The 25,789-nt window shown below is 43.1% G+C and overlaps 1 protein-coding gene across 3 annotated transcripts; it reads right to left on the bottom strand.

Moving 5' to 3' along the window:
* Positions 1 to 370: 370 nt before the first annotated feature.
* On the bottom strand, positions 371 to 25,789 carry LOC118311039 (serine/threonine kinase 11 interacting protein). Of its 3 annotated transcripts, none has more exons than XM_035634532.2 (26): positions 25,630 to 25,789; positions 25,315 to 25,382; positions 24,706 to 24,908; positions 24,165 to 24,239; positions 23,920 to 24,015; positions 23,720 to 23,827; positions 23,546 to 23,617; positions 23,275 to 23,404; positions 22,899 to 23,002; positions 22,681 to 22,770; positions 22,449 to 22,490; positions 21,751 to 21,915; positions 21,498 to 21,579; positions 20,849 to 21,358; positions 20,470 to 20,684; positions 19,882 to 19,992; positions 18,580 to 18,823; positions 15,230 to 15,384; positions 14,900 to 15,146; positions 12,770 to 12,879; positions 11,505 to 11,602; positions 9,899 to 10,080; positions 4,724 to 4,808; positions 3,589 to 3,671; positions 2,222 to 2,448; positions 371 to 1,370 (listed from the first exon to the last, which is right to left on the bottom strand). In XM_035634532.2, the coding sequence occupies exons 2-26, from the start codon at positions 25,379 to 25,381 to the stop codon at positions 1,215 to 1,217; spliced, it is 3,657 nt and encodes a 1,218-aa protein (XP_035490425.2). In that variant the 5' UTR covers position 25,382; positions 25,630 to 25,789; the 3' UTR covers positions 371 to 1,214. The 3 variants fall into 3 exon arrangements, with proteins under 3 accessions (XP_035490425.2, XP_035490440.2, XP_035490431.2); XM_035634547.2 differs by having other exon boundaries at positions 9,899 to 10,077; XM_035634538.2 differs by having other exon boundaries at positions 25,583 to 25,773.

Genomic DNA, 25,789 nt, shown 5'->3' with positions numbered 1-25,789 from the left:
CTCTGGTTTTCCTGGAGGAAAGTGTGTGGTGTGTTGCTCAGTTTTGTACAGAAGAAACAATCGTTTCCACTTTACTTTAGACAAATGTTTTTTGGAGACATTTCCCCCCCCCACTTGGTCCTACCCCTCCGTTTTGCACGCAGAGTCCAGTGTCACATTTCTTTTGAAGATCAAGAGCAGGAGTTATCTACCCCATTCCAACCACTTCAAACGTAGGGTGGTCAGATGCTGACTTCAGGTGGAGTGGAAGATTCAGGAGTATAGGGCCAAGTGTGTGTGGGGGGGACGACCCTTAGAATGCTGTGGTTGTGATTTATTTAATTTTTTTTTGTCTGTTTATCTCCGTTAGAAATGTATGACACAACACAAATGAACACATAACTTTTATACTGAATTGTACACACTATTTTTTTCTTTCAGATTTATAAAAAAATAAAAGACACTTTTCTGACTGAACCCACAATGAAAAAAACAAAACATAAATTAAGTTATACTGGTTAATCTAAATCTAAACAGTGCTGAGTTCATGTTGACCTTCACTGCTTCTGTAAATGATGATGATACAGTGGCTACATACGCGATAAAGCTATTATTTTTGAAACTAACGTAAACAGACATTATGTAGTTGAGATGCAATATTTTCTCCATCACAGTCGAAAAATTAAACAAAAATCACATCTGTCCCAGAGTTTTAAAGAAAAAGAAGTGTTCATCTTATCACAGAACACAGTGCAGAGACACATCATGAGACCCTAATAGGGATGGGGTTGGGTGTGCAGTGTCCCTGCATGATGGACTTGAGCCTCAGCTTTTTTAGAAGCAGCGTGTGATCTCTAGCTGCAACGTAAAATGTCGTGGAAAGACTCTGTCCAAGCTTAATGCGAGGGTCAGGGGTTTACTGGTTTGGGCTAAGGGGGGTTGGTAAATCCTTAAAAACAATTTCTTCCTCTCAGTTCCTCCACCCCCACCCACCAAATTTCCCCCCCACACCAGCTTGACGCCGCAGTGAACGAAGAACAATGCCAGATGCGTTAAGGTGCATTTCAGTGGCAGCTTCAAAAAAAAAGAAATAAAAGGCACACTCCATTTTGGCGGCATTCATTTCCTAGTTCTTCAACGATGAGACCAGACCAAGCGCAGATTGTGTCGGGGTAAAGGACAAAGACAAACTAGCTCACACTCACTAAACAGCATCACTTCTTTCTCTTTTTTTTTTACGCCATCCCCCATTGCGCCGCTTCGTCTTGCAGGCCCGTGTGCAGTTTGACTCCGAACATGGCCTCCCACTGTGCTCTGACCCAGGCCAGCAGACCCTGGAGGAGCTCGGCGCTCTCCAAGCGCACACGCCACGTCTTCTCCTGTTTCACAGTCTGCAAAGGGGTAAAAACACACGACACGAGACGATATCGAAATTAAAGCGGTTCATCGCGAGAAGATTCAACTTGAGGAATCGACGAAAAACTGCAGCAGCTGAAGAGGAATATGAAATGCCACGAGTGCACGTATCTAAACTGACATTGCATTCATTAACAACAACAAAATATACATGACGGTCATCAATAATTTCCCCCAGCGCACAGTCTGTGGGTGGATTCGATTAGACTCTTAACATCAAACACGACTTTGATTGTGCTTGATTTCAGGGAAATTCTCCGTAGTTAAAGTGATGTACAGACGAACAAGTTCCCTTTGAGCTCGACGTACTGACGACGCACATGTGGGACGAATCATCACAAAAACTTGGCTTGATAAATGCTTGATTGTTTTTTTTTTACGGTTCGTTTTTTTTTTATCCTCAAGCTCACAGCTGAGACAGAGGCGTGACGGAGCAGAGATGATGGGATGATACAAACATCCTGGGCCGTATTTAAATTGAAACGGCATGGAGCTCAACAACAAGACCCACATACCGGGTTTTCATATGGAAACACTCACGTTCGCTGCTTTTTTTTCGTTACCTGTAGAGGAGGATTTGACGACATTGCACTTGATTCTTTTCCAAGTGAACAAACAATCTCTTTTAGATCTGGTCTGTTATCATTACCTCACGGCTCACTGCTGATATTATCTGCGCGACCAGGAGTTGCCTGGTTCCTATCATAAAACAGCATTTTTTGAGATTTCAGTTTTCTTAACGTTTACATGCAGAGTCTAGATGTTTGGCATCAAAAAAAATTAACTCCCGTGATTATTTCAGCTCTCTGAGGAGATTGGTACCCACCTCGTCGTAAAGCTTCAAATCCATTCTGCGCTCGTCCGAAGGCCACAGGTGGACCGAGCTCACGCAGCTGATGGGCAGCGTTTCCAAAACGGTGACGTTTCCGCTGCTCGGTTCATTGTCTTCAACCGCAGTCTGGACACTCGAGCTCTTCGTCCACTGGTGATCCTCTCTGAGCAGGTAAAGGGTCTCTCGGGTCGCCAGGACCGTCAGAGGCATCCAAACGTCCTCTGAGGGGGAAACATAAGAAAACATTATTAGTTTCGTTCTTTTTTAGATTCAGCTCTGAATCTTTCCTGTTTACTTATTAAATGTTTCAGTAAGAACTGTAGCGTGAAGTTTTATAATCGCACCATTTTCGAGCCACTTCACCAAACAAATGACGTAAATACAGATTTAACTAGAAGGAGGCTCAGAGAGCGCATAACTCCATGTTAAAGAAAGTGAAACAAAGTTCCAGGATCTAATTGAATGGGTTATTCCTTTCGTCAAGCGCAACCCCTCAAGAAATGTTCATGGGGAATCGGTTCAGTACTTTTTGCGCAATCCTGCTTACGGAGAAACAAGACAAACCGACGCAGCTGAAAACATAACCTCCTTAGCGGAGTTAGGGTTCGTCAGGTCAATATATTCTTATCCACCGATCTGGTTCATAGAAGGAAACTGTCACGGGTCAACGCTTCTTGCTACAGTCAAAGAATGTTCAGTTTTCTATTTCAGATTAAATAACTCCAGCCTCAGAGTAGCAGGCAGGAGGATGAGGAGGCAGATCCAGGCACGCTGAATTCACTGCAGTTGAAATTCCACGGGCGTGCACAGCAGTGTGTAGCCTGCAGCTACATTGGCTTTAAATGTGCCTTCTGCAGCGCAGAGAGGGCGGCGTCCTGCAGCACTCGTTGCACACGTACGGACCCCGTGCGCTACCCGTACAGTCAAAACACAAGATTTCTGCCTCATTTTTATGGCACAGGTTGTTAAAACGGATGGTCGACAGGCGCCTCGCGCAAGCTGCTCAACATGAATCAGATCCTCTTTCCTGCAACAATCTCCTTTCATCTCGAAGGACATAAAATATTTTTTTGATTATTTTCATCTTGGCTTCCTTTCTGCTGGCTAACAACAATTTTTATGACTTAGCCTTTTTCTCCAGATTGTAAGATGATTTATCTGAAAAACAAACAAATTTGGATTCATCAACACAAACGAAAACCACACAAGCATAAACTCAGGGACTCGAACCTGCAGCCTCGTGCATGGGGGGACGGACGCGCTAACCACGGAGACAAAACCCCTGAGTTGCAGCATCATCAATAAGTGTCTCCTAAAAAAAACAAACCTGAAGTGGGTCTGAGTAATAAAGGATTTGTCACCTTGTAGCACAAAAGCCAGGATGTAGAAAAACTGCAGCTGCCCGTCCTCCACGTCTGCCTGGATGTCATCACACACGAGAGGCCTAACACATCAAAAACAGGAAATGAAGTGCCGACATAATATGACATGTACATATTAACACATAAATTAAAAAAAACTGGCTGATGTTTAGTGAAAAGCAAAGAGACTGTGTTTCCATAAAGATAACAGAGGGCGGCGGTGGTTGTGGTCAGCAGGTGCTGCCACGGCGTCTCACATGGAATCGCTTCAACATCGTGGCGTTAATTTCACAGCAACAGTGAAGCGAGGGGGATAATTGACATAATGACTGCTGACAGGATTTAGATTGAGTAAAGTGAGCTCCGAGAACTGTGGTTAGCCGCCTCACGACCCGCGGAGGGGGCAGCTCGGATTTGTTATTCATTTTTTCGAATTGTCTGCCGCCGGAGGACACCACCAACTGGGGGACGTGGGGGATTAGTGAGAGTTAGATTTACTAATCTGTTCTTCATGAGAATCAAAGCTAAAAGGAAAGCTGATATTTATTTGACTTCTGCAGGGCTGGATAACACATGCTCGTCCAGACAGATGGAAGTGAATGTTTGATTATTCGCAGCATGTTTGTTTTTTTTCTCCCCACATTTAACACTTGATTGTGAGGAAATTGAAGCCTTTTTTTCTTCTGAGAAATGAAACCTTCGCGAAGATAAACCATGTTCCCTTTAGAGAAAAGCCACCGTCTTGTGTTTAAGAGGGAAAAACATACAAATAAAGGCTTAAAAAAAAAAAAGAGAGCTGCAAATGCACCACATGATATGCACGCTTTCAGGTTTGTAGCGCAACACGTGTTTCAAATTAAGATGTGGTTTACCAGCTAATTTAGTGGGCCGTTTTACAAAATGAAGTCTGAAAAAAAAATGAAAAAAAAAGCTCATTGTAATCAACTAAAGATGTGTCAGACATGTGCCGTGTTAGAACTCCATCAGCCGTGGCTCCCTCTCTAACTAACACATGCACACAACACTATTCCAGACCACATCTTTCAGCATCTAAACAAACAACATCAGAGAGGTCTTGAGGTTTTTAACACCGCATCCACCCGACCCCTCCTGACGAGGCCGAGCACGCTCGTACCAGAGGTGGTGCTGAGGGTTGAGCCTCGTCGTGGAGATGGACTTCAGCTTGCTGTCCGACTTGTGAGCCATCTCACGCACGATTCCTGAAGAAGAGACGACAGGAAGAGAAAAATGGCGGTCAGGTGACTTTTACGATCGCACTCGGGCTGAAACCGGTCGCGTTCGATCTAGAGGTGAAGAGTCAAAGACGACAGGACCTGCCTAAGATTCAGTTAGCAGAAGAAATGACATTACATTATATTTTGTTGACATAGCTAACTGTGTGCGTGTGTGTTTAAAAAGGGTCAACAACCCATGGCTGGGTTTTCACCAAACATGTTTGGATGCCGACTGGTCAAAAGGTACAACTTTACATCACACACTTTCCAAGATATCTCCAGGAATAACAGAGAGACAATCTAAAGCTTCTGTCAATCAGAAAATTATTCCCCATCATATGTTACAACGATAAGTGACGTCAAGCATAGTTCAAAAAAAATATTTTTCCAGGTATCCTTGCATCCCATAGGACTTCAGGCACAACCTGAAGCTTCTATAGATTGGAAAAATAATTCATGATCATAAGGTGGAATAATGATATTCTGCTGTCATTTCGTCATGATGTCACGATAACGTCTGTATTCTTCCTTTTAATTGATTATTTGATCATTTCAATAAAGATCTTTTCGTTTCCTGTTTCTCAAATGTGGGAATCGATTGATTTTTTTGTTTTTATTGGGGGACCAAAAAAGGCTCACAATGTCAGATAGTTTTTCCAACTTTAGTCATTTCCCCTATGTAAATTAAGTTATTTCACTGTAGCCTCCATAAAAGATTCAATGATTTAATCGATTTATTTTTTTGTTTTTAGCTTTTTCTGTCCAGGTATTTTTCACTATTTATGCTATTTTAGATACAAAAGATTTGTTGATTAATCATAAAAGCAATTAGCTTACAAACTGCAATTAACTATAGTAAAAAATCTGCTGTCACATTAAAACAACAACGGAGGAATCATCTGCTAACAAATAAAGCTACATTAGAAGATGATTTGATGTAAACTTCCCGGGACACGATTGTGAAAATTATGCATCACATCTGAGCAACACTTGGACGTTTCGCATCTTGGGACGGGTTGAAACAGCTGGAAGGACAAACAGCTGTGTGGAAGCATCTCTTGCTGATGAGCTGAGTATCAACACTGTCACAGTTGAAGTCATTGGCTTTGGAAACAATTTTGCAGGGAAGGAACATGTGCGGCCGAGGCAGCCGATCACGTGACGGCTCCGGTGGTGGCAGGAAGCCAAGACGCGCCTCTGACTTGTAAAGGACCCAGAAAAGACACAGTAGCCTAAAAATGTCACACCCAGACTTCCACAGACGAGGCCCACACAACAAAAGCCAGACCCAATCTGAAACTGCTTACTCCTCTGCCGCCAATTGTCATTAGAAAGGCCAACAGGTCTCTGGTTGCAGGTGTAAAATTCCAGCTCCATAGAATCGGTGGGTGAGAAAATATCTGGGGACACAATGCGCTGGGTCACACTCGCAGTCACGAATTGTAGCGTGTCAGCGAGTGTGACAACAGTTACCGGGCAGAGAGGATATCAGCAGTGTGGCTCCAGTCGACTCTGAATAGAGCAGAACTTCAAAAGGGATTTAAATGGACACTGGAGGAAAACTGGATTATTACAACACAAACCCTCATCCATACCCTAGAAACAGAACAGGGGAATATCAGTTGTCCAGTTACACTCCTGTTTTCCCATAAGTTTGTTTGTAGTTGTAGGGCAAGTTGGCTTTTTTTTTTTTTTTTTTACAAAGTCTGTGCACATTTCATACATTTGTCCCACTTGATTAAATTGAATCAAACTCATCTGAATTTTATGTCTCAGCAGACAGGCGTGACTCCTCTAATACACAAACACAGTGTGGTTGACTACCTATGGATTAGGGACCAAAAAAGGCTCACAATGTCAGATAGTTTTTTCCAACTTTAGTCATTTTCCCTATGTAAATTGAGTTATTTCATCAAGCCTCCATAAAAGATTCAATGATTTAATCTGTGTTTTTTTGATTTTGACACCAATATATTATCTTAAAGAGACACCGAAATTATGCCTTTTCTTGAAAAACAATAAAAAAGTTTTTATCTTTTTAACACAACATATTAACCTCCTCACATGCACTGACTTTAATGTTGTCAGCCACACAAGAACGATGCCTGACAAACATGAAGATCACAATGGTCTTTTTTTAAACCTCTCCTTCAGAAAAAAGTGCAGGAACTCGTTGATCTAAGAAAAGCAGCCTGAAACAGACCAAACATTCCCTGCCATCTTTTCCCATGATGAAATTATTTTTACTCACATTTCATGGACACAAAAACTCAATAACTCAGTTTTACGCAAGATGGAAAACGGCTCATTAGCGTGCACCCAAACAGACGCCGCTTCACATTACGAGTTCACCGCTGCACTGCACTGACTTCACTCCACATTTCAAGGATTTCGAGAGGAGGACCACACTGGAAGAAATTAGAAGCCAACAGTAACCAAATGCAAAATCAATGTTGTATATAGGCTACTATATATGCTACAAACTATGTATACTATATTTGTTTATTATTATTTGTTTTTTACACAACATAAACTATCTCTAACTTTGTGTTTTGCACGCTTCACTTCACTGCAGAGCTGTGTGCAGCGCTCTTTGTCCTTCTCTCTTGCTCGATCTCTCGCACAAAAACTGACTGTTGGCAGCACCAGATATACCACAAATCCCCGCCAGCATTGGTGGCACATTAAAACATCAACTGTGCTATACCTGTCCTCGGCAGTGTAAAAAAATACATAAATACACAACAAACATACAGCTTTCGCTTCAGAATTCAAATTTTAAAAAAATGATTTGGCTTTTAAATATTATGCTGCTAAAACTTGTTAAGAAGTTGTGAATTCTGTTTTTTTTTATGTTGCAATGTTTTCTTTTATTGAGTTGAACCTTTAATCAAAAGCCAGTCATGACTTTCAGTTTGTCTCAGAATATTTTTGGACAGATCACTTTCAGTAAAAAATCCATCGCGGGCTCGAGTCGAAGCTTTCCACACTGCTGGCAGAAGAATACAGCTGTGAAACGTTACGACCTGTAAACGTGGACGGTCAGTCTGAGAGAGGTGCCATCCAGGACTGAAATCGTGAGTAAGTAAAAGGTGACGAGGCAGGGAGTGTTTTGCGAGGGTAGGATTGGGGATCTGGTTTATGTCAGAATCCCTCCTTACTCATGTTCCCAGACATCCCAGACACTTTGGCTGCCACCAACACCAGAGCTCCTGATGGTTTTCACATGAATTCAAACACCGTACCTGTGTTTAATACGGTGGACAGCTGAGACAAAAGCCAGGGCTGCAGGTGCATTTCACCCCCAAACCATATTATCTCTCACTAATACTTAGACCTATAAGCTATCAACCACCATTGTTACCAAATCTCCACTTACACAGTTTGAGCACAACAACAAAAAGTAAGAGAAGACAACGAGGCAACAAAACTGACCAGTAACACAAATTCCTCTTTTGGCTGAAGACTACAGAGGTCTCGTGCTGTCTCTCATGTTTCAATAAAGTTGTGTCAGACTTGTTTAGAGCGAGAAGCTTTGAGCAGCGGAAAAAAACGACCCAGTTACAACCACATCCCCTCTCTTTCTTCCAGCCAGCGAGTCCTTCGTCATTCCAGTTGTGGTTTTGTCCGTGTGATGGGAGCCATCTTGGGCGACAGGCGGGGTTTGTTTTGGTTAAGCTTTACGGTAATTCTTCTGACAAAATATTAAAACAGCTGCTCCGTGGTTAATTTGGCATTTGGAAAAAATTTGGGAACTAGCTATCTTTATCCTGATGGATCAAAGGAATGATAATGATGATAATACACTTTATATGAAGATACAGTGTTTGGTTCCCAAACACTTTTATTATTAAAACAAACTTTTTTTCTTTAGGATGCTTGTAGAAGGTTCCAAAATATTTTGTTTGTCTGTTCTGTTTTGGACAAACCCTGTGGTCTAGCTCAAAGAAATCTGGAATCATTTCCAGCCACAAAGAATACAAAACAGCAAATTAGCTGAGAAAGATGAAGTCTCTCAGAGGACACGAGGGTGGGTGGGGGGGGGGGGGGGGGGGGGGGCAAGAGACAGAGGGACTGAGATGAAGAGATTGAAGAGCAGAGTATGTGATGGAAAAAGTGAAATGCATCTAAGAAAAATCTTGCTTGATGCTTGGGGACAGGTTCATAAAAAAAAATAAGCTTCTATATAAATTTCTGCTTACTCCTAAAAGTAGAGAAGACTTGAAACTGACATGAGATTACTTAAGTCAGGTTTAAAAGGACATGGACAACAGCACTCTTATTTTGACAGTGAATGAAAGAGAATGATGCTGAACTGTTCCAAACACTTCCATAAATAACCTTACATTAGGATGCATGAGTGAAGGGCGGAGGAGAAAAACCGTCAGAGGGCAGTTAAGGGGCAGAAAGATACTTTCATAGATTACAAATTTCCACAGCAGCGTGGAATTGTGTGTATCAGAACGTGAGCATCAACACTTTTCCGTGCGAGCCAAGTTCCTGTTTTCTGCAAACGTTCGAGGGGCTGGAAATTGTCAAATTAATTTTCCATATTTTTCCAGACATTCCAAACCCGCGCAGGAGCCCCCATCTAATAAAAGGTTTTCCTCTCAGCCTCTGGTCCTCCCTTGCAGACGAGCTGGTCTGGGCAGGATGTACGCTAGTCTGAGTGAACCCAACACCGAGGGGGACGGGGCAGAGATCTGCGTCACGTAGCGCACATATGGTATAGTATTAGTTTGTGAGGGGAGCAGGCTGGGTTTCTCGGTCTATGGCACAATTCCTGTGAGCGGAACATGCTGTTCCAATACCTGCCTGAGGGATTCAACAGTACTCTACAACCCTTTTTTTTTTTTTTTTTAATTAGTCCACAGCTTTTTTTGTGGTATCTTCCCTCAAAGTGCCCAGAGGAAAGTGCTGAAACCATTGTAACCAGTGAGTACAGAGAAAAACAGGATGAGTGAGTTTCTCTCCCTGACTATGGTCACAAAGTAAAACATTCCTTATATGTTTTTTACATACATTCACAGAAACCATTTTCCACCTTCCTCACATTTGGCATTGTTTCCTTTTACCTGTCAACAGGCCAAAGAAGCGTTTGCAGCGCAAACTGTCCCTCACGAGGAGGGTATAGGCCACGACCCCGTCTCCAAACTCCATGTGGATGCTCTGTGAGCCCAGTCCCACCTCCAGGTAGCTGAGTTCCATGATTGGGTGGCTGTCCCTCTTCTGCAGCCAATCGGATAGCTGGCCTCTGCTGGGTGGAAAAGACATGAGGCATAAGTAGAAAGTGCAGAAAATGTACCGTCACAGTCAGTTGGATTAAATGGACACTTGGAGGTGTGGAAACATTCTAAGTATGTGTGTTAAAGCCAGTGTTCATTCAGAACAACATTGGTAATAACTCATGTTAGTGCCACATTTATAAAAAGTTAAGTTAGTTAGTTTAAGTTTTTTTGCACAAGAGAAGTCAGAGCCACACACTATACGGAGACTATGGTGATTTTGTGAGAGGCATCACAGCATGGGCTCCAGAGCTGGAGGAAATCAATTTCGTTTTCATTCAGGTGACGGAAGGAGATGAAGAAAAACAAAACATAATAAGAAAGTGTCTAAAACCTCCTGGAGGAGAAAAGACTCCACAGTCAACAGACACTCTGAGGTCAATGTGTTTTCAACATGTGACCCAGAAACCTGGACAGGTTATGCAATATTATCCGCATCCCAAACAGGGTGTGCAGCTGCACGCCAACATCACAAATCCGTATTGTTAACTGCAGAGTGGCGCCCTCTTTTGAATTGATCTCCACAACAGCAGAATTTGATTACACCTTTAAAAAAATAAACAAATAGAAGAAAGGAATTTTTCAAACCATGAAATAAAGAGCCAATATACTATATCCGGTACATCTGGCCTTGATATATCTGGTTTTATTATTGAAACGATTGTCTTTTTTATTGCTTTCCACAATTTTAAAGATGGTTAATGAACTGCTACAGGACATCCTCATGAAATGGGAAAAAAAATCCATGTTCCAAGGTTGAATTTTGTTTTCCTGCGTTAACTACCCATAACACTGCGTGCCGGTAATAGTGTGTGGGTAACACTTATCCCTGGCCCTGAAAAGCCCGGCACAGACACAACATCATCGTCAAAGTTAACTGCTTCACCACCCTTCTACCCTCGCACCACGAAGATGCTCAGTCCTGTCCCAACACCCTTGGTGGAGATAACCTCATCAGACTCAGAGTCAGAACCACCACAGCCCACTGCATCCAAAGAGTCCTAAGTGTATGTGTTTTGGCTCATGATGAAACAGCCAACATTATGTATCGCATTTATTGCAAAGAGTTCGGCCAAAGCGCAGCTGGGAATGCTGCTTTTGCTGTCGGAGCATTTTGGCTATTGTGAACCCCTTAACGATATCCACGACAGTTCCCTCCATAGCTTCATGTTCATACCAGACACATGCAAACATGAGGAATCAAACAGCTCTGACATCCGTTTCACTGTCACTTTAATCATTTATTTTGTACCCTTCCGGGTCAGTGCCAAAATTGAATGGGTTCTTTCTTTCTTGTAACTAACAAACAAACAAAAAAAACAACCAACAGGGGCGAAAACATAACCTCCACGCGTAAAAATAGAAACTCTTTGTCTTGCAAAGTTTCTCTACTTACTGCATCTCTTGCTTCATCTCCAGGATATAGATTCGCTGGTTTGACACCACCAGCAGAGAGGGAACCTCCCCCAGCTCCCCAAATCTTACAGCTGACATCTAAAAGAACGAAGAAAGAAAGTACATGACATACAGCAGTAAAAGTAAATAATCAATATGAACAAAACCTCTTGAAATTGCCTGTTCCGGCACAATAATGTGCATCGTAAAGCCAAAGTCAAATTAAATCATTATCAGCTATGTTCTCAGCTGACACCAGTTTGTCTGATGTTTATGGGCTCTGTAGATGTTAAGATTCAGACATGTGGACCGAGATCTTGCTTCATTTCCTCTCGAACAACAACTCATGTGAAAGAGCGAGCAGCCTCTGTCACTGGATAAATAAACATAGCAGAAGTGAATGGAGCGGGACCTCCAGCTTCCAGCTGCGGTTTGCTCTGTCCTGTTTCCACTCTTTGCTCTTCGTCCAGGTGTCCGACGGAGAAAAGCAACATCCCGCTGATTTGAAGAGCTCCCGGGATGTGCCGCATGTTAAAGAGGGTCTCCGGGAACATTGAGTGACAGCAGGGAGGGGGGGGCAGGAGTATAGAGGGGGGTTGAGTGGGCTCCTAGGGGGATTTACGGACTGCATTCATCTTGGCCGACTAAGATGAAACCGCAGGAGGAAGTGCTGTAGGTCTTAAAGTTGTCGCCACCCATTACACTTGAACCATTTGGCCATCGTGGAGATATGTTAGAGGACTTTTTTAAAAACCGCAGTCGCACAAGAAACAATAACAGCCAAGTAAAAACGCTGTGCTGCTGAATTTGAGCTAGCTCCCAGGGCTGCCACGACGAGCTTGAGTTTCCTTTTTTAATATGAGCACCATTTAATACTTTAAAACCCTGAAAAGCTGTTTTTTCAATCAGCTTTTTATTACGAGTGATGGGGTCTCCGCATGAACATATTATTTTCTGCCAGATGTCAGAACAGCTGAGGTTGTTTCACACGAGACATTTTCTACATGTCTGTTTTTCTTTTCTTCTTGCTGTTTGAAAGCGGCAGGACTCGGCACCAATCAGAATTGAGCAACATTTTAACACAAAGTGTGAGGAAAATTAGTTTCTTTTGCTTGATCTAACCACAGCCACACGGTGTGCCGAGTGAAAATGAAAATTAACCGGGGATGAATGATTTGACATTTTGGAAAATACACTTATTCGCTTACTTGCAGCGAGTTAGACATGAGAATATATTGATGTATCAAAAAAAACTAAAAACAATACCTTGAGGAAAGAGTGAAGTTCCTCTTCCTCCTCAAACACCTCAACATCCAGGAATAGCTTGAGCCGATGGTCCACCGATTCGTAGTCCTCGGACAGTAGGTCCACATCATCTACAGACACACGGGACAAACCATCAGAATTGAAATTGCTGGTCTGACACAATAAACAAATCTTCATGAATTAGGGCTGAAAAACTAAAAAAAAACATGATCACAAATATTTTTATGGACACTTTATTGATTCCCTCAAATTATATTTCGGATTGATAGTTAAGCCATAGTTTCCTGGCAGCAATATGAAGCTTTATGATACTTTTACTGCAGCATTAGCCAACAGCCCTCACGCAGAGAGGCATTTCAGAGCAATAAATTCACCAACGAGCAGAAACGGGGGTCGTTCCAACTCTGATGAACGGTTGCAGCTGATGAAAAATGACAAGGCACGGGACCTGCACAGGCCCAAACAAACCCGGTGGCTTGAATTTGAAGAGAGCACAAGCAAGAGATGAGATTAAAAAGGCCTTTGAACCTTCAAACAACGCTCTTTCTAAAAGGTGAAAGGTGTGTATACACACCTACAGTCTATGATACACTGACACACACACACACACACACACACACACACACACACACACAGGTTGATTTGCCTTTAGAGACAAAGCACTTCTTCAGGGCTGTGCTCCATAACAATGGTGTGCTGTGCCACCAAGAAAAAGACACTCAGTGTGTAGTGATGTATTGGACAGTGAGGTCACAAGTAAAAAAGCAGTTTTCCAACTATGTTATAAATGATTTGGGGAAATATTGTCTGCAATTTACTTTCAGCTAAGGCAGAACTTGTTGCACACGCACGCATACACGCACCCAGTGGAGGGTGCAGGTCTTCTTATGCCCTGGTTACCCGGATAATACCGTAACCAACATCTATCACATATCTCTCTGCAGTTGAATTATCAGCTTATCGGCAGCTTCACCAGTTGAACTTTTGGTCAATTCATGTTGAAACAGGCTTCTCCTGTCAGTCTTTAATCCGTAGCCCAGAAGAGAACAGGCTACCACTAATGATATGGCCGACTCAATCAGAGGAAAGTTAAAAACGGAAATGGTTGCTAAAAAATCAGATGTTAGCAGGTTGGGGTCATCATTTTTGCCGGTCGGAGGGATGCGGGTAATAAAAAAAAAAAACCTTGACCCGTGTATCATTGATGCTCAGTTTCAGTCAGTGGTTTAGGATGAGTATGACTTTGTCTCCAGCGTGAGACTGTGGTGTCAGAACGGCTTATGTGGTATTGGCATAACAACTACAGTACTAAAAAAAAATACAGTAAGCAGTTATTCAGCCTTCGCTCTCTTCCTCGCCTCTCCTATTTCTTCCAGTAATTACTCCAATCTGTCTGTCTGTTGCCGCGTGGTTTGTCTAAAAATGGCAGACAGATGTGGTTGGAATCGGATGCTGTTACGGAGGTGCAGTGCTCTACATCCCAGGGTCCAAATACTTCCCATCTCTGCTCAGTTTCAATTAAGACTCAAAAGTAACCTCGGGAAAGGCACACATGCCCCTGGTCGATGTGTTTTACAATGTACATATGAAATGTAGAATTCAAATCGAGTAATAAAAGACCATTTATAGAATATTTTACTGCTGTTTGGGATTTCCTCCAACAAACAGTCCTGCCAGCATTACACAAGCTGACTTAAACTATTTCAGTTGTCAGTTTGTTGGTTCAAGCTTCTAAAATGTTGTATTTTATTTCACTATAAATTAAAAACCTCTGCTTTTGGACTGTTGGTCAATCTAATCTTGAAGACGTCACCGTAGGTTCTGAAATTTTACTTATTGAGCCAAAGATTTCCAACTGATGCAAGGGTCTAAGTTAAGAAAAAAAACACTGAACATAATTTGTTCTTATCTCATCTATCTATATGTTATGCGGTTAAAAGATTTGAAATAGAATTTGTAAATATTATTTGATTTAAAGGTCTAATGATGCCCATTGCATTGACTAATGTAAAACTGAAGGGCAGCTGTAAAACTCACTTAGTCACCAGTTAAGAACCCTGTGCACTAAATTCTCAGATATAAGAATAATAATCGTTAGTTGTAGCCTGTGTTGACAGAGGGAAAACCCACCGTTTGGGGTGGATCTTCCTGAAGGTTGAGCTTGGACCTCGGGTGTTGTTGCACCTATTGAGGTGTAGTGGTAGCTCCCAGCCAAGTCCTCTTTACTCTGGCACTCTGTGTTGTAGGAGAGGCTGTCGTTTTCATCCCCGTTTAGGAAGGAGCTCCCCTGGGCAGTGGCGAAGGTGGGATCCTCCGTGGCGGTGCTGGTCTCCAGGATGGGACTACTGCTGAGGCTGGCGTTCGTGTCGTCATCCTTCTGTGAATGAGAAATAGAAATAAATTACAGCAAAAAGGGGGAAAAGAAGAAGGTAAAATGAGCGTTTGACCAATCAGACAGACCTTGACACCGCGAGCGCTCTGAGTTATATCGAGGTGATCGTCCTCACTCTTTGCCCTTGGTGGGCGATCGATGGGCGTACTGCTGTAGTGGTCCGATTGGTCAGCCAGCTGGACCACGTGATCGCTACCACATTCTGGACAAATATGACTTTTTCCTAAAAATGAAAAAAGAAAAGGAGATGCATAGGAAGTGATTTCCAAAAAGCTATACATTGGCAAAACAAATGACAAAACTTGTTTTTATCAAGATATAAAGTTAAAATAATGGTCTTGTTACTAAAGTCTGTGTTTGTTTTTTTAAAGGATCTTTTCTGTAATTTAAAACTATATTATCTACAGAATATCATGGCTATTCAAGAATGTGAAGACGGCTGATTGATTCTGACAACCAAATGACCTATAGCACAAGAAAACATGGCTTCCTTCACTCCTAACAAGTTTCATATGAGCAATCCCCTTATTTTATCTTCCTGTGGGGCATGTTTTTCTGTAACCTACAGGAAAACAATGTCTAAGTTCAGACGTGACATGTGTTAACGAAAAAAGGCATTTGTTGCCTGAACTTTCGGCAGAGCACCAGACTAAGTAGACGAACAAAAGAGCAGGGTTTCAAGAAATCCCCCAAAAATCTGTTGAACAAGGCTTTGCACACAGCCTGTGCGTGCCGGGGCAAGTCTTAATGTCAGGTTTGGATGAATTGCAGGGAGGTGGCTGCTGAAGCAAAAGGGTATCATCTGTCTCCTGCTGATTATAGAGATGGGAACTCAGCAGAATGAGCAGCTTGGCGATAAAAGGGGAAGAGATAACTCCTGGGATGCTTCAATTGAGTCCATCTGAGAGCAAAGATTTGTTTTGGGAACATGCAAAGCCCTGTGCAGACGACCAATAGGAGCCCAGCGGCTGAGAAGACGAGCTCCGAGTGCATTGACATCGAATGATAAATAACTTTCTGAGTGAAACGTGTGACCTTGGCCCTGCGTCTTATCTTCAGCTTTCAACGACAAAGCCAGACAAAGAGAATGACAAGTGATGATTTTGAGGCCTCATCCTCTTGTGCTTAATTTTTAAGGATGTGAAGTCGAGAGTGACTCATCTGAGAGACTGTGTGTGTGACTCAGTGTGAGGGATGAATCACAAAAAAGGCTGTTCAACGTCAAGGCTGTGGTGTGTGTTTGTGAGATTCTTGGACATTTTAGGATGACAGATTTCCATGTAAATTTAAAAACAAACATCACATTGCTCGGACACGTTTTCCACTAGTGTGTGCTTTATTACCTTCGCCAAGGAGGTTCGTTTGTTTGCTTGCTTTTTTGTCAGCGCGAATACTCAAAAACAACGGATTCTCACAAATCTTGTCGGAAGGACAGGACATAAGCTGAGAAAGAACCCATACAAATCTGGTGTGAAACTTGTAGAGGGGCGGATCTAGAAAATGTTTTTAACATTGCTTTTTTTGATATTTTTAACAATTTGCCAGGGCATCATTTAGAGATCTTGATGAAAAAAAAACGGGCATATTTAGGGGACTGATATCTATGACTGTGCAAGTTGGTGCGGAGCCAAAAAACTAATCCAGATCTGATTAGACCTGATTTAAATGTGATTTAATTAGGGGACTGTTGCTCTACTGAGTAACATTCTACACTGAACAAAATTATAAATGCAACACTTTTGTTTTTGCCCCCATTTTTCCTGAGCTGAACTTAAAGATCTAAGACTTTTTCTATGCACACAAAAGGCTTATTTCTCTCAAATATTGTTCACAAATCTGTCTAAATCTGTGTTAGTGAGCACGAGATAATCAATCCACCTCACAGGCATGGCATATCAAGATGCTGATTAGACAGCATGATTATTGCACAGGTGTGCCTTAGGCTGCCCACAATAAAAGGCCACTCTAAAATGTGCAGTTTTATCACACAGCACAATGCCACAGATGTCGCAAGTTTTGAGGGAGCGTGCAATTGGCATGCAGACTGCAGGAATGTACTACAGAGCTGTTGCCCATGAATTGAATGTTCATTTCTCTACCATAAGCCGCCTCCAAAGGCGTTTAAGAGAATTTGGCAGTACATCCAACGAGCCTCACAACCGCAGACCACGTGTAACCACACCAGCCCAGGACCTCCACATCCAGCATCTTCACCTCCAACATCGTCTGAGACCAGCCACCCGGACAGCTGCTGCAACAATCGGCTTGCATAACCAAAGAATTTCTGCACAAACTGTCAGAAACCGTCTCAGGGAAGCTCATCTGCATGCTCGATGTCCTCATCGGGGTCTCGACCTGACTGCAGTTCGTTGTCGTAACCGACTTGAGTAGGCAAATGCTCACATTCGATGGTGTCTGGCACTTTGGAGAGGTGTTCTCTTCACGGATGAATCACGGTTTTCACTGTACAGGGCAGATGGCAGACAGCAAGTATTGTGTCGTGTGGGTGAGCGGTTTGCTGATGTCAACGTTGTGGATCGAGTGGTCATGGTGGCGGTGGGGTTATGGTATGGACAGGCGTATGTTATGGACAACGAACACAGGTGCATTTTATTGAATGCACAGAGATACCGTGACGAGATCCTGAGGCCCATTGTTGTGCCATTCATCCACGACCATGTCACCTCATGTTGCAGCATGATAATGCACGGACCCATGTTGCAAGGATCTGTACACAATTCCTGGAAGCTGAAAACATCCCAGTTCTTGCATGGCCAGCATACTCACCGGACATGTCACCCATTGAGTATGTTTGGGATGCTCTGGATCGGCGTATACGACAGCGTGTTCCAGGTCCTGCCAATATCCAGCAACTTCGCACAGCCATTGAAGAGGACCAACATTCCACAGGCCACAATCAACAACCTGATCAACTCTATGCGAAGGAGATGTGTTGCACTGCGTGAGGCAAATGGTGGTCACACCAGATACTGACTGGTTTTCGGACCCCACCAATACAGTAAAACTGCACATTTTAGAGTGGCCTTTTATTGTGGCCAGCCTAAGGCACACCAGTGCAATAATCATGCTGTCTAATCAGCATCTTGATATGCCACACCTGTGAGGTGGATGGATTATCTCATGCTCACTAACAGATTTAGACAGATTTGTGAACAATATTTGAGAGAAATAAGCCTTTTGTGTACATAGAAAAAGTCTTAGATATTTGAGTTCAGCTCATGAAAAATGGGGGCAAAAACAAAAGTGTTGCGTTTATAATTTTGTTCAGTGTAGTTGTGAATGAGAATGTTTTTTACTTTTTAAACTGTGAGGATGCCTTCAACATCTCGCCAGGGACATTAGTAAAAAGCAAACAAAGAAAGGGAATGAAGAGTTGTCCTTTCAAAAATTCTCTCACCTTTGCTGTCATCATAGAACTCTGCATCTGTCGGCCCCTCCCTGTCCCGTTCTTCCCTGCCCTCTGGTATCATCACAGCCCCTCTCCGCCTCGCTCCTCCGCCCACCTCCTCTTCACTGCCCTCTCCCTGTAGTGTAAAGTCCAACCTGCAGCGAAGGCACTGCAGGTGAACGCGGCCTGGGCAGAGCTCGGAGTAACGCCGCTGGTTTTCCTCCGCCACATGACACAGCACGTCAGTCAGAGCCTAGTCAGCAACAGGAACATTTTTTTCTTACTGTCAGCAGCTCATCACTCATGCAGGCTCCCTCTTTTCTCCACTTTCTTTTCTCCAATTTTGACTGGCAAGCACCGAAAACTATTGGAGCCACAGCAAGTTTCTTGAAGATCGAGGATATTTCGATGTGATGCGTCACGGCTGCTAATGGATCATAACGTGTGCGTGTTTCTGTAAACACCAGGCTCCATGAGGAGCTGCACGAGAGTTCAAGGTGTTTGCTGGGCTTTTGTGCTTCAGCTACATACTAGTTTATGAAACGTAACTCGTAACTCCCTGAATGCTCACCACAAATCTCAAAATACTGGAACTGGTGTTGGCATTCTGTGTTATCTGGCACAGAGTTGATGTTGCACAATATGAGGAGACCAGCAGCACTGTAGTAAACATGGTACAGAATGTACTGCCTGAAGTCATATTTAAAAACAAAGGTAAGGGGGCTGTAGAGGGTGGAGCGGAGCCAGTGAGCTCGTCCAAGTCCCTCTTCCTCACCCTGTGTCAATTTGCTTCTGAAACCCTGAATCCGAGGCCCCGCTCAGACCTGGTGGTTACATCCGTCTCAAGTTATCTGATCACAAGTAAACAGCTCAGGGACCACAGATCACATTGGGAGTCGGTCTGGGACACGTGGCCACATTCTTTTTAGCTGTGAGAACCAAAATGCGTCCTTGGGCATACTGAAGGGTCCGCCTACACAGCTGACGTCCACTGACATGCCAGTTTCACAATGAACCACACACACAAACAAAAGCATGAAACATCTGTATAGTCAGATGGGTTGGAAATAACATCATGTGGTCTTTTGCAAGCTGAAATTACATTTTGTGTTTATTTGTATATAGAGCGGGGAAGTGAGATCCAGTCACAAGTTGAAACACATTCTAAAGCCAGGTGTGAACTGATGTATTTAGAGCTATCCACTTGTGATCAGATCACCAGTGACAGATGTTAATACCAGGTCTGAACTGGGCCAAACACTTCCCAGCCAAGCATGTATGTGTGCGTGTGTGTGCGCGTGTGTTATTAACCTGTAGTGCCTGCTGTGGGTCATCATCCAGCAGGACGTAGCGTCTCCTCCTCTTCTCCCTGTTGATGTAGTCGAAATGAAGCTCCACAGCTGGAAGCATCTCATCTGTATCCTGGGACAACCAGAGAGAAAGAAGAGGGAAAACTCATCTGTGAACTCGCTGTGAAACTTGTTCAACTTAAATATGGTTAAAATATTCGTTACTTTCGTTACTTTTTAATTATTGGGAATGTTAGGATAACAATGATGTGGCAAGCGTATACAAAATCGTATAAGTATATATGCAATTTTAATATTGTATTTGAATGACAATAAGACAAAACTCTCAATGTTTGTTTTTATTAAGAGCCCAATTCCCTTCCGTGTACCCATTTATCAATACATCATTCTCATCTTTGAAACAACACACTGTGTTCTTGAGCATTCAACAGTCTGAACCGGAATAAAACTGGAATGCAGGTTCAACACCCAGCCAGAAGAAAGGGAAACCCCTTTTTAATTTGGTCCATTTAAAGTTTTTGTTCTCTTCCCCTTCATCTGTCTTATTCTTAAATTTCTTCCTCCTTCCCTTATTTTTTCCCCCTCTTACCAAATGGGTCCACGCAGCCTTGGTGGTCTCCACCCGAGCCAAGCTGTCCAGCTCCAAGCGGCATTTCTCCTTGCCACGCTGCATGTCCACCTCCAGCACCAGGCCCTGTTTTATACACAGAAAAACCTCCCTCCTCCTCTTCTTCCCCTTGCCAGCGTCGTCTTCCTCTTCTTTGTCGGATAGGACACCCACAAGAAGGGGGTGACACAGGTCCACTAAGAAGAAATGAAACAAGATAAGAAAGGCGAGGAGAAGAACCATAAAAACTTTTATGTGTTACATACAGTTTAAGCATTTCAGAAGTAAAACCGAAACTATATATTTTAACATGAAATTGAATGACTGCAAGGTAAACCATTCTTCAGTTCTGGAATCTTACCTCCCAAGTCCTCCTCCTCCTCCTCTTCTTCCTCCTTGGTGTCTCTGCTTTCTGCTCTAGCCGACCTTTGGGAATCTGGACTTGGCTCAGAACTCGCAACTGCTTGGTTCACCTCCTGACCATCCACCGCGCTGTCCTCCAAAGTGGACTCCGTATACAGAGTGCTCTTTTCGGGCCACTGCAGCGTGGAATCCGTTTCCTGGTCTGCGTCCATGTAAGAAGTCTCCGTCCTCGGCTCAGATGAGAGAAGTGGAGGGGGGAGGACCTCGGGGACTTCCATCGATGGTGGAGACGGCTGTTTGGCAGGGCTGGTGGACGGACGCGGGGTGATGGTGCTGAACCCGTTGGTGAGAGTTTGATGAAGGATCGGCTGGGTTTGGCTGATTGTGGAGGTAATGACAGAGGGAGAAGCTCCATCTAGATGGTGCTGGTACCTCAGCCAGTCCTCCCCCAGCTGCTCTCTGAAGCTGGACATTCGCTCAATCTCCTGCTGGTGGGGAAGAACAATACCTAGTGGAGGAATAGAAAAATAAACATTGATGTTTTAGATACAAAATTAACAGCTAAAAAAAAGACTTGACACTGGTCACCAGCATTATAAGCAGCTAGTGATGAAAACTTCTAATGGAAAACAGATTTAAAAACCCACTCTGTGCGGAAGAAAGATGTCTGGGCTCGTAGTCTGTATCACTGGGCTCGGATATGCTGGCCCTCCGCACCTTGACCTTATTCTGAAAAACAAAATGGTTTGGACGGGGAAAAAATGATGTCACAGAACTGAGTTAGGCAGGATTTGTGTGTTAAACTCCTTTGAAAATCTAAGTGACTTATGAAGATGACTCAGTTTACAGAGAGAAAATACAACTTTCAAAAAAGCTTGACGCACTTTGCTGCTCTCTTACCCTGGATTTCTTCCTGCGAATGTGTGACACCCCAACTTCAACAGACATGCTGTCAGTAAGCTCTCCAGCACCACTTGACACTTCTTGGTTACACCGTTCCGGTAGCATAGCAGGTGGAGGCAAGGTGTGGACCTGGACAACCAATTGCCCTTGTTTAGGCAACACCTGTAAAAAGAGAGCACTCTTTTATGGTCTCTCTCTCTCTCTCTCTCTCTCTCTCTCTCTCTCTCTCTCTCTCTCTCTCTCTCTCTCTCTCTCTCTCTCTCTATCTATATATATATATATATATATATACACACACACACATATATATACGATCCAGTGTACTTCTCCATATCAAATCTGAAATAAATAATGGATACAATATTTATGTGCAAGTCTCAACTTCAATTTTACATAAATGGTGAAAGATAAGCTTGAGACGCGTAGCACGTTCACTTCTCACTGCCCAAATTGCAGGGGTTCAAAAGTAATTGGACACTTTGCCTCTGAACGTTTCATGCACAAAGAGAGCTAACAGACACGTGGCTCAGAGTTGACGGAGAGTTGACATTTAAATTGTAAGGGTGGACTTATCTGTCACCGTGAGAAGTGAGGTCAATAATAATGAGACGGATGTGAAACAAAGTACATTTTTGTTTTAAATAAAAACACAGTTTGCTACAGTGGGTCAAACATATGTCGAGTGACAAACTTACTGATAACTCATATGAGGAAAGTGGTATACCATCGAGTTTGAGCTGGAAAGATACAAAAAAAGAGAACATGGGTTTTACAAACCAAAACAAAACACATAAAAAATAATCATCAATTGTCAACACTTGGGTCTGCTGATTTAACCAAATATGAGGGAGTAATGTGCAAAGAGGAAGCGCTTTTATATGTACGGAGAGACACAGCATGTCAAGTCAAGCCATAATCATTACTCACTCTGAGATTGGCAGCCTTTGGAGAGAGATGTGGGACGGTGCAAGTGCGGTGGGTCTTCTGGAAGAACAGTGGGTTGCCTTCCAGATTGAGCTACAAGAAGACATTACACTTTACGGTGCACTTGTCTCACACACGACATGTGAAGCAGTAACAGTCAATAATTTCACCCGCTTAACCCCGTCTGAGAGGTTGAAAGTGAGAAGCATGTGCGTCCTTACTGTGTGGAGGCAGTGCAGCATGGAGAGAGGAGCCAGCTGGGAATGCTCCAACAGGAGGTTGTAGGCCAGGTCTAAGTGCTGGAGCGAAGACAACTGCTCCACGCCTGTTTAACCAGAGTGCGCCACAGTGCAGGAAAAGAGAAATAAATATGATGTATGGACACAAATGGATGTAGATGCAATAAACAGAAACCCGCAGCTCAAGTATCTGATTTGATTCTGATGCTTTTCTCCCTGATATAATAAACAGGCAGGTGTAATGTTATTCAATGCTCTAATAAAAGATTGGACGACTGTCAGATTTGACTGGGTACCATTTGAGTGTGTGTATCTAAAGATAAAGACTAAACACCGTCTATACCAGTCTCTGCCTCACCGTTTATAGTCTCCAGTTCATTGTTCCTGAGGATGAGTGTGAGGAGTTTGACCCTGGCACTTGGGCCAAGCGTTGGCGCCCTCTGCAGGCAGTTGTAGCCCAGGTTCAAACGTTCCAGTTCACTCAAGGGCTGAGAGAGAAAGTAATGGGGAAATTAAAAAAAGAAAAGAAAAGACAGAAAAGCAGAACAAGGGATCAACACAAGCATATTTTAAAAGGAAAAATTATTTTAAAAATACATTTTTATATATATTTAGACAAAAAGTGGTACCTTTAGAAATTCAGCACACTCCTGAATCTTGTTATGGCTCAGATCCATAGATTTCAGGACATTAAGTAAACTCTATGGACGACAGAGTGAGAAAGTGGATGTCAGAGGATGATAACATTGACTAATAACACAGTAATGATCAATCAGTGATCAAAAATCTGTTTTTTTCCTCACTAGTGACTGGTCAAGGCAGACAATGGAGTTGAAGCTGAAGTTTAGGGTGTGCAGTTCCAGCCAAGGCAGTGCCGAGCTCAGATCGCCTCCACACAGCGAAAGCAGCTCCTAAAACCAACAACGGCAACCACACTCTTGACTTTTGTTACCAGACCTTCCATATATTCAATCAGGGACACTTTGCGGACAAACTACAGTACCTCCAGGGAACTGAGGCTCTTTGAGCAGGTGAAGACCTCCAGCTGGGAGTAAACTCCCCTGAGTCCTTCTAGACAGTGTGGGGGGATTCGCTTTAGCTGGAGAGAAAGAGACACAAAGAAACGTGATATGGCTTCATGTGAGACTGATCACATGTTGTCAGGACAGACAGAATGTTGACAGGTTAAGTGATGAAAACTGAGGAGGGATAGAAAAGATAGAAATAAAGTAGTCTGGGGGATCATACCTCCAAACACTTCAGTGACTTGAATGGGAAGATTTTCACCACAGACTGAAGTCTCACCTCTGGCGGGTTGATGAGCTGCATTTAAAATTCATAGATATAGTCAAAACAATTCACAACTGCAAAAAAATAAATAAATTGTCCATGCTAAAATAAATAGAAGAAGGCACATGATATCGTTACTGCATCTTCTTTTTTTAACTGATTACTGATGTTGTGATGTTTTAATGCAAATACACACACAGCTAGCTATTCATTAAAAACGGTGATTCTAGTGCATCAACAAAATATTAAAGAATCACCATGAGGCAGGCACAAAAAATCCACCGTGAAACATGGCAGGCATTTATCCATACAAGTGTCATAAAAAAGATTTCTGTCCATGTCAAAGCAGGCCTCCTGGAAAACATTTTACCCTAGTTTGGGGATCATGCCCTCAATTAAAATGAATCCTACATAATGCAAAACATCCATCAGGTCTCCAGAGTTTTTTAAATGTGGAGGTATCCACGTGGGAAGTTTGGGGGGGGGCTCCAAAGCCCACCTTGAGGGAGATGGTCTTCTGCAGGACATCGAACAGGAACTGCAGCTGTAGCAGGGAGGCAGTGTCAGCAGGGTGGGAGGGCAGCGCCAGGAAGCCATGCTGCTGGCTCCTGGACAGCAGGTACTGTTCGAACAACCTGGTGAGTTGCTGCAAACTGCAAGCCGGCAAGGTCAGCGTGCTGCTGCCGTCGAGCACCAAGTCACCTGGAGGGTAGAATAGACAACTCAGCTTAAGTCGAAAGGGATCTAGCAGCTAAAAAATGAAATGAAAACGTGCAAAAAAAGATAACATTGATTCAGATTCAGATCGACTTTTCAGATGAATAACAAGATCAAAAAAATGATGTTACCACGACACAGAGTGAGCTTTTCTTAGATAATTCACAGGACAGAAACAATGAGAGCAACAAATGATGGACCAATGTGAGTTGGGGCTACAGACACCACTGCAATACAATCACAATATTATTGTTATTGGTGGAGCTGACACAAGCTAGTTGTTAGCTAGATATTTGAACCAGGACCCCTCATCTATTTGACACGACCAACTGACACACAGAGGGGGTCTGTCGCTCAGCTGTAGCTTGAGATACAGTGAGTGGAACATTACCATCATTTCGGAGAAGAGTGGCCAAGCTGTGTACAAGCGAGGACTGGCCAGAGGGAGATACAGCCATCCTGTAACGTGTCAGACAAGGCTAAATGTTAGCACGAGTACATATCGACACAAGCACAGTATTTTTTTCCCCTCTTAAGCAGCTGTTGCATATCCATTTAATTAGCATGTCCATTTATTTAGCTAACGTTACCTCCGCTGATGTATCGATAAACCAGCAAAACCAACTTCCTGGTAGCTAAGCTATGCTAAAACGACGTACCTCTGCAGTGACAGCCAAACAAAAGACGGCGAACATCAAGTGCTCACCTCAACAATTACAATGCCGAAGCGAAATAAGGTTTGGACTCGAAGAAAAACAAAGTTTTAACTGTAAATTGTGGGTCTGAACGTGCAGTGCTCAGTGATGTTGACATTTTCCCCCCCCGTCACATGACAAGGCGTCTTAAGTCTCTACGGTGGCCTCGAT

The sequence above is a fragment of the Scophthalmus maximus genome, chromosome 1 (assembly GCF_022379125.1).
Source record: "Scophthalmus maximus strain ysfricsl-2021 chromosome 1, ASM2237912v1, whole genome shotgun sequence".
NCBI classification, from domain to species: domain Eukaryota; kingdom Metazoa; phylum Chordata; class Actinopteri; order Pleuronectiformes; family Scophthalmidae; genus Scophthalmus; species Scophthalmus maximus.
The sequence above is the reverse complement of the archived record's forward strand: the minus strand, read 5'-3'. Positions and strand labels throughout refer to the sequence as shown.

What these genes read in the sequence shown, in the direction of transcription:
- LOC118311039 (XM_035634532.2), bottom strand. Translation starts at nt 25,381, where the DNA reads ATGGCTGTATCTCCCTCTGGCCAGTCCTCGCTTGTACACAGCTTGGCC. An exon ending in AGAGCCTCAGTTCCCTGGAG is followed by an intron (nt 23,828 to 23,919) that starts GTACTGTAGTTT and finishes TGTTGGTTTTAG; the next exon opens with GAGCTGCTTTCGCTGTGTGG. An exon ending in TTTCCTCATATGAGTTATCA is followed by an intron (nt 21,916 to 22,448) that starts GTAAGTTTGTCA and finishes CTCTTTTTACAG; the next exon opens with GTGTTGCCTAAACAAGGGCA.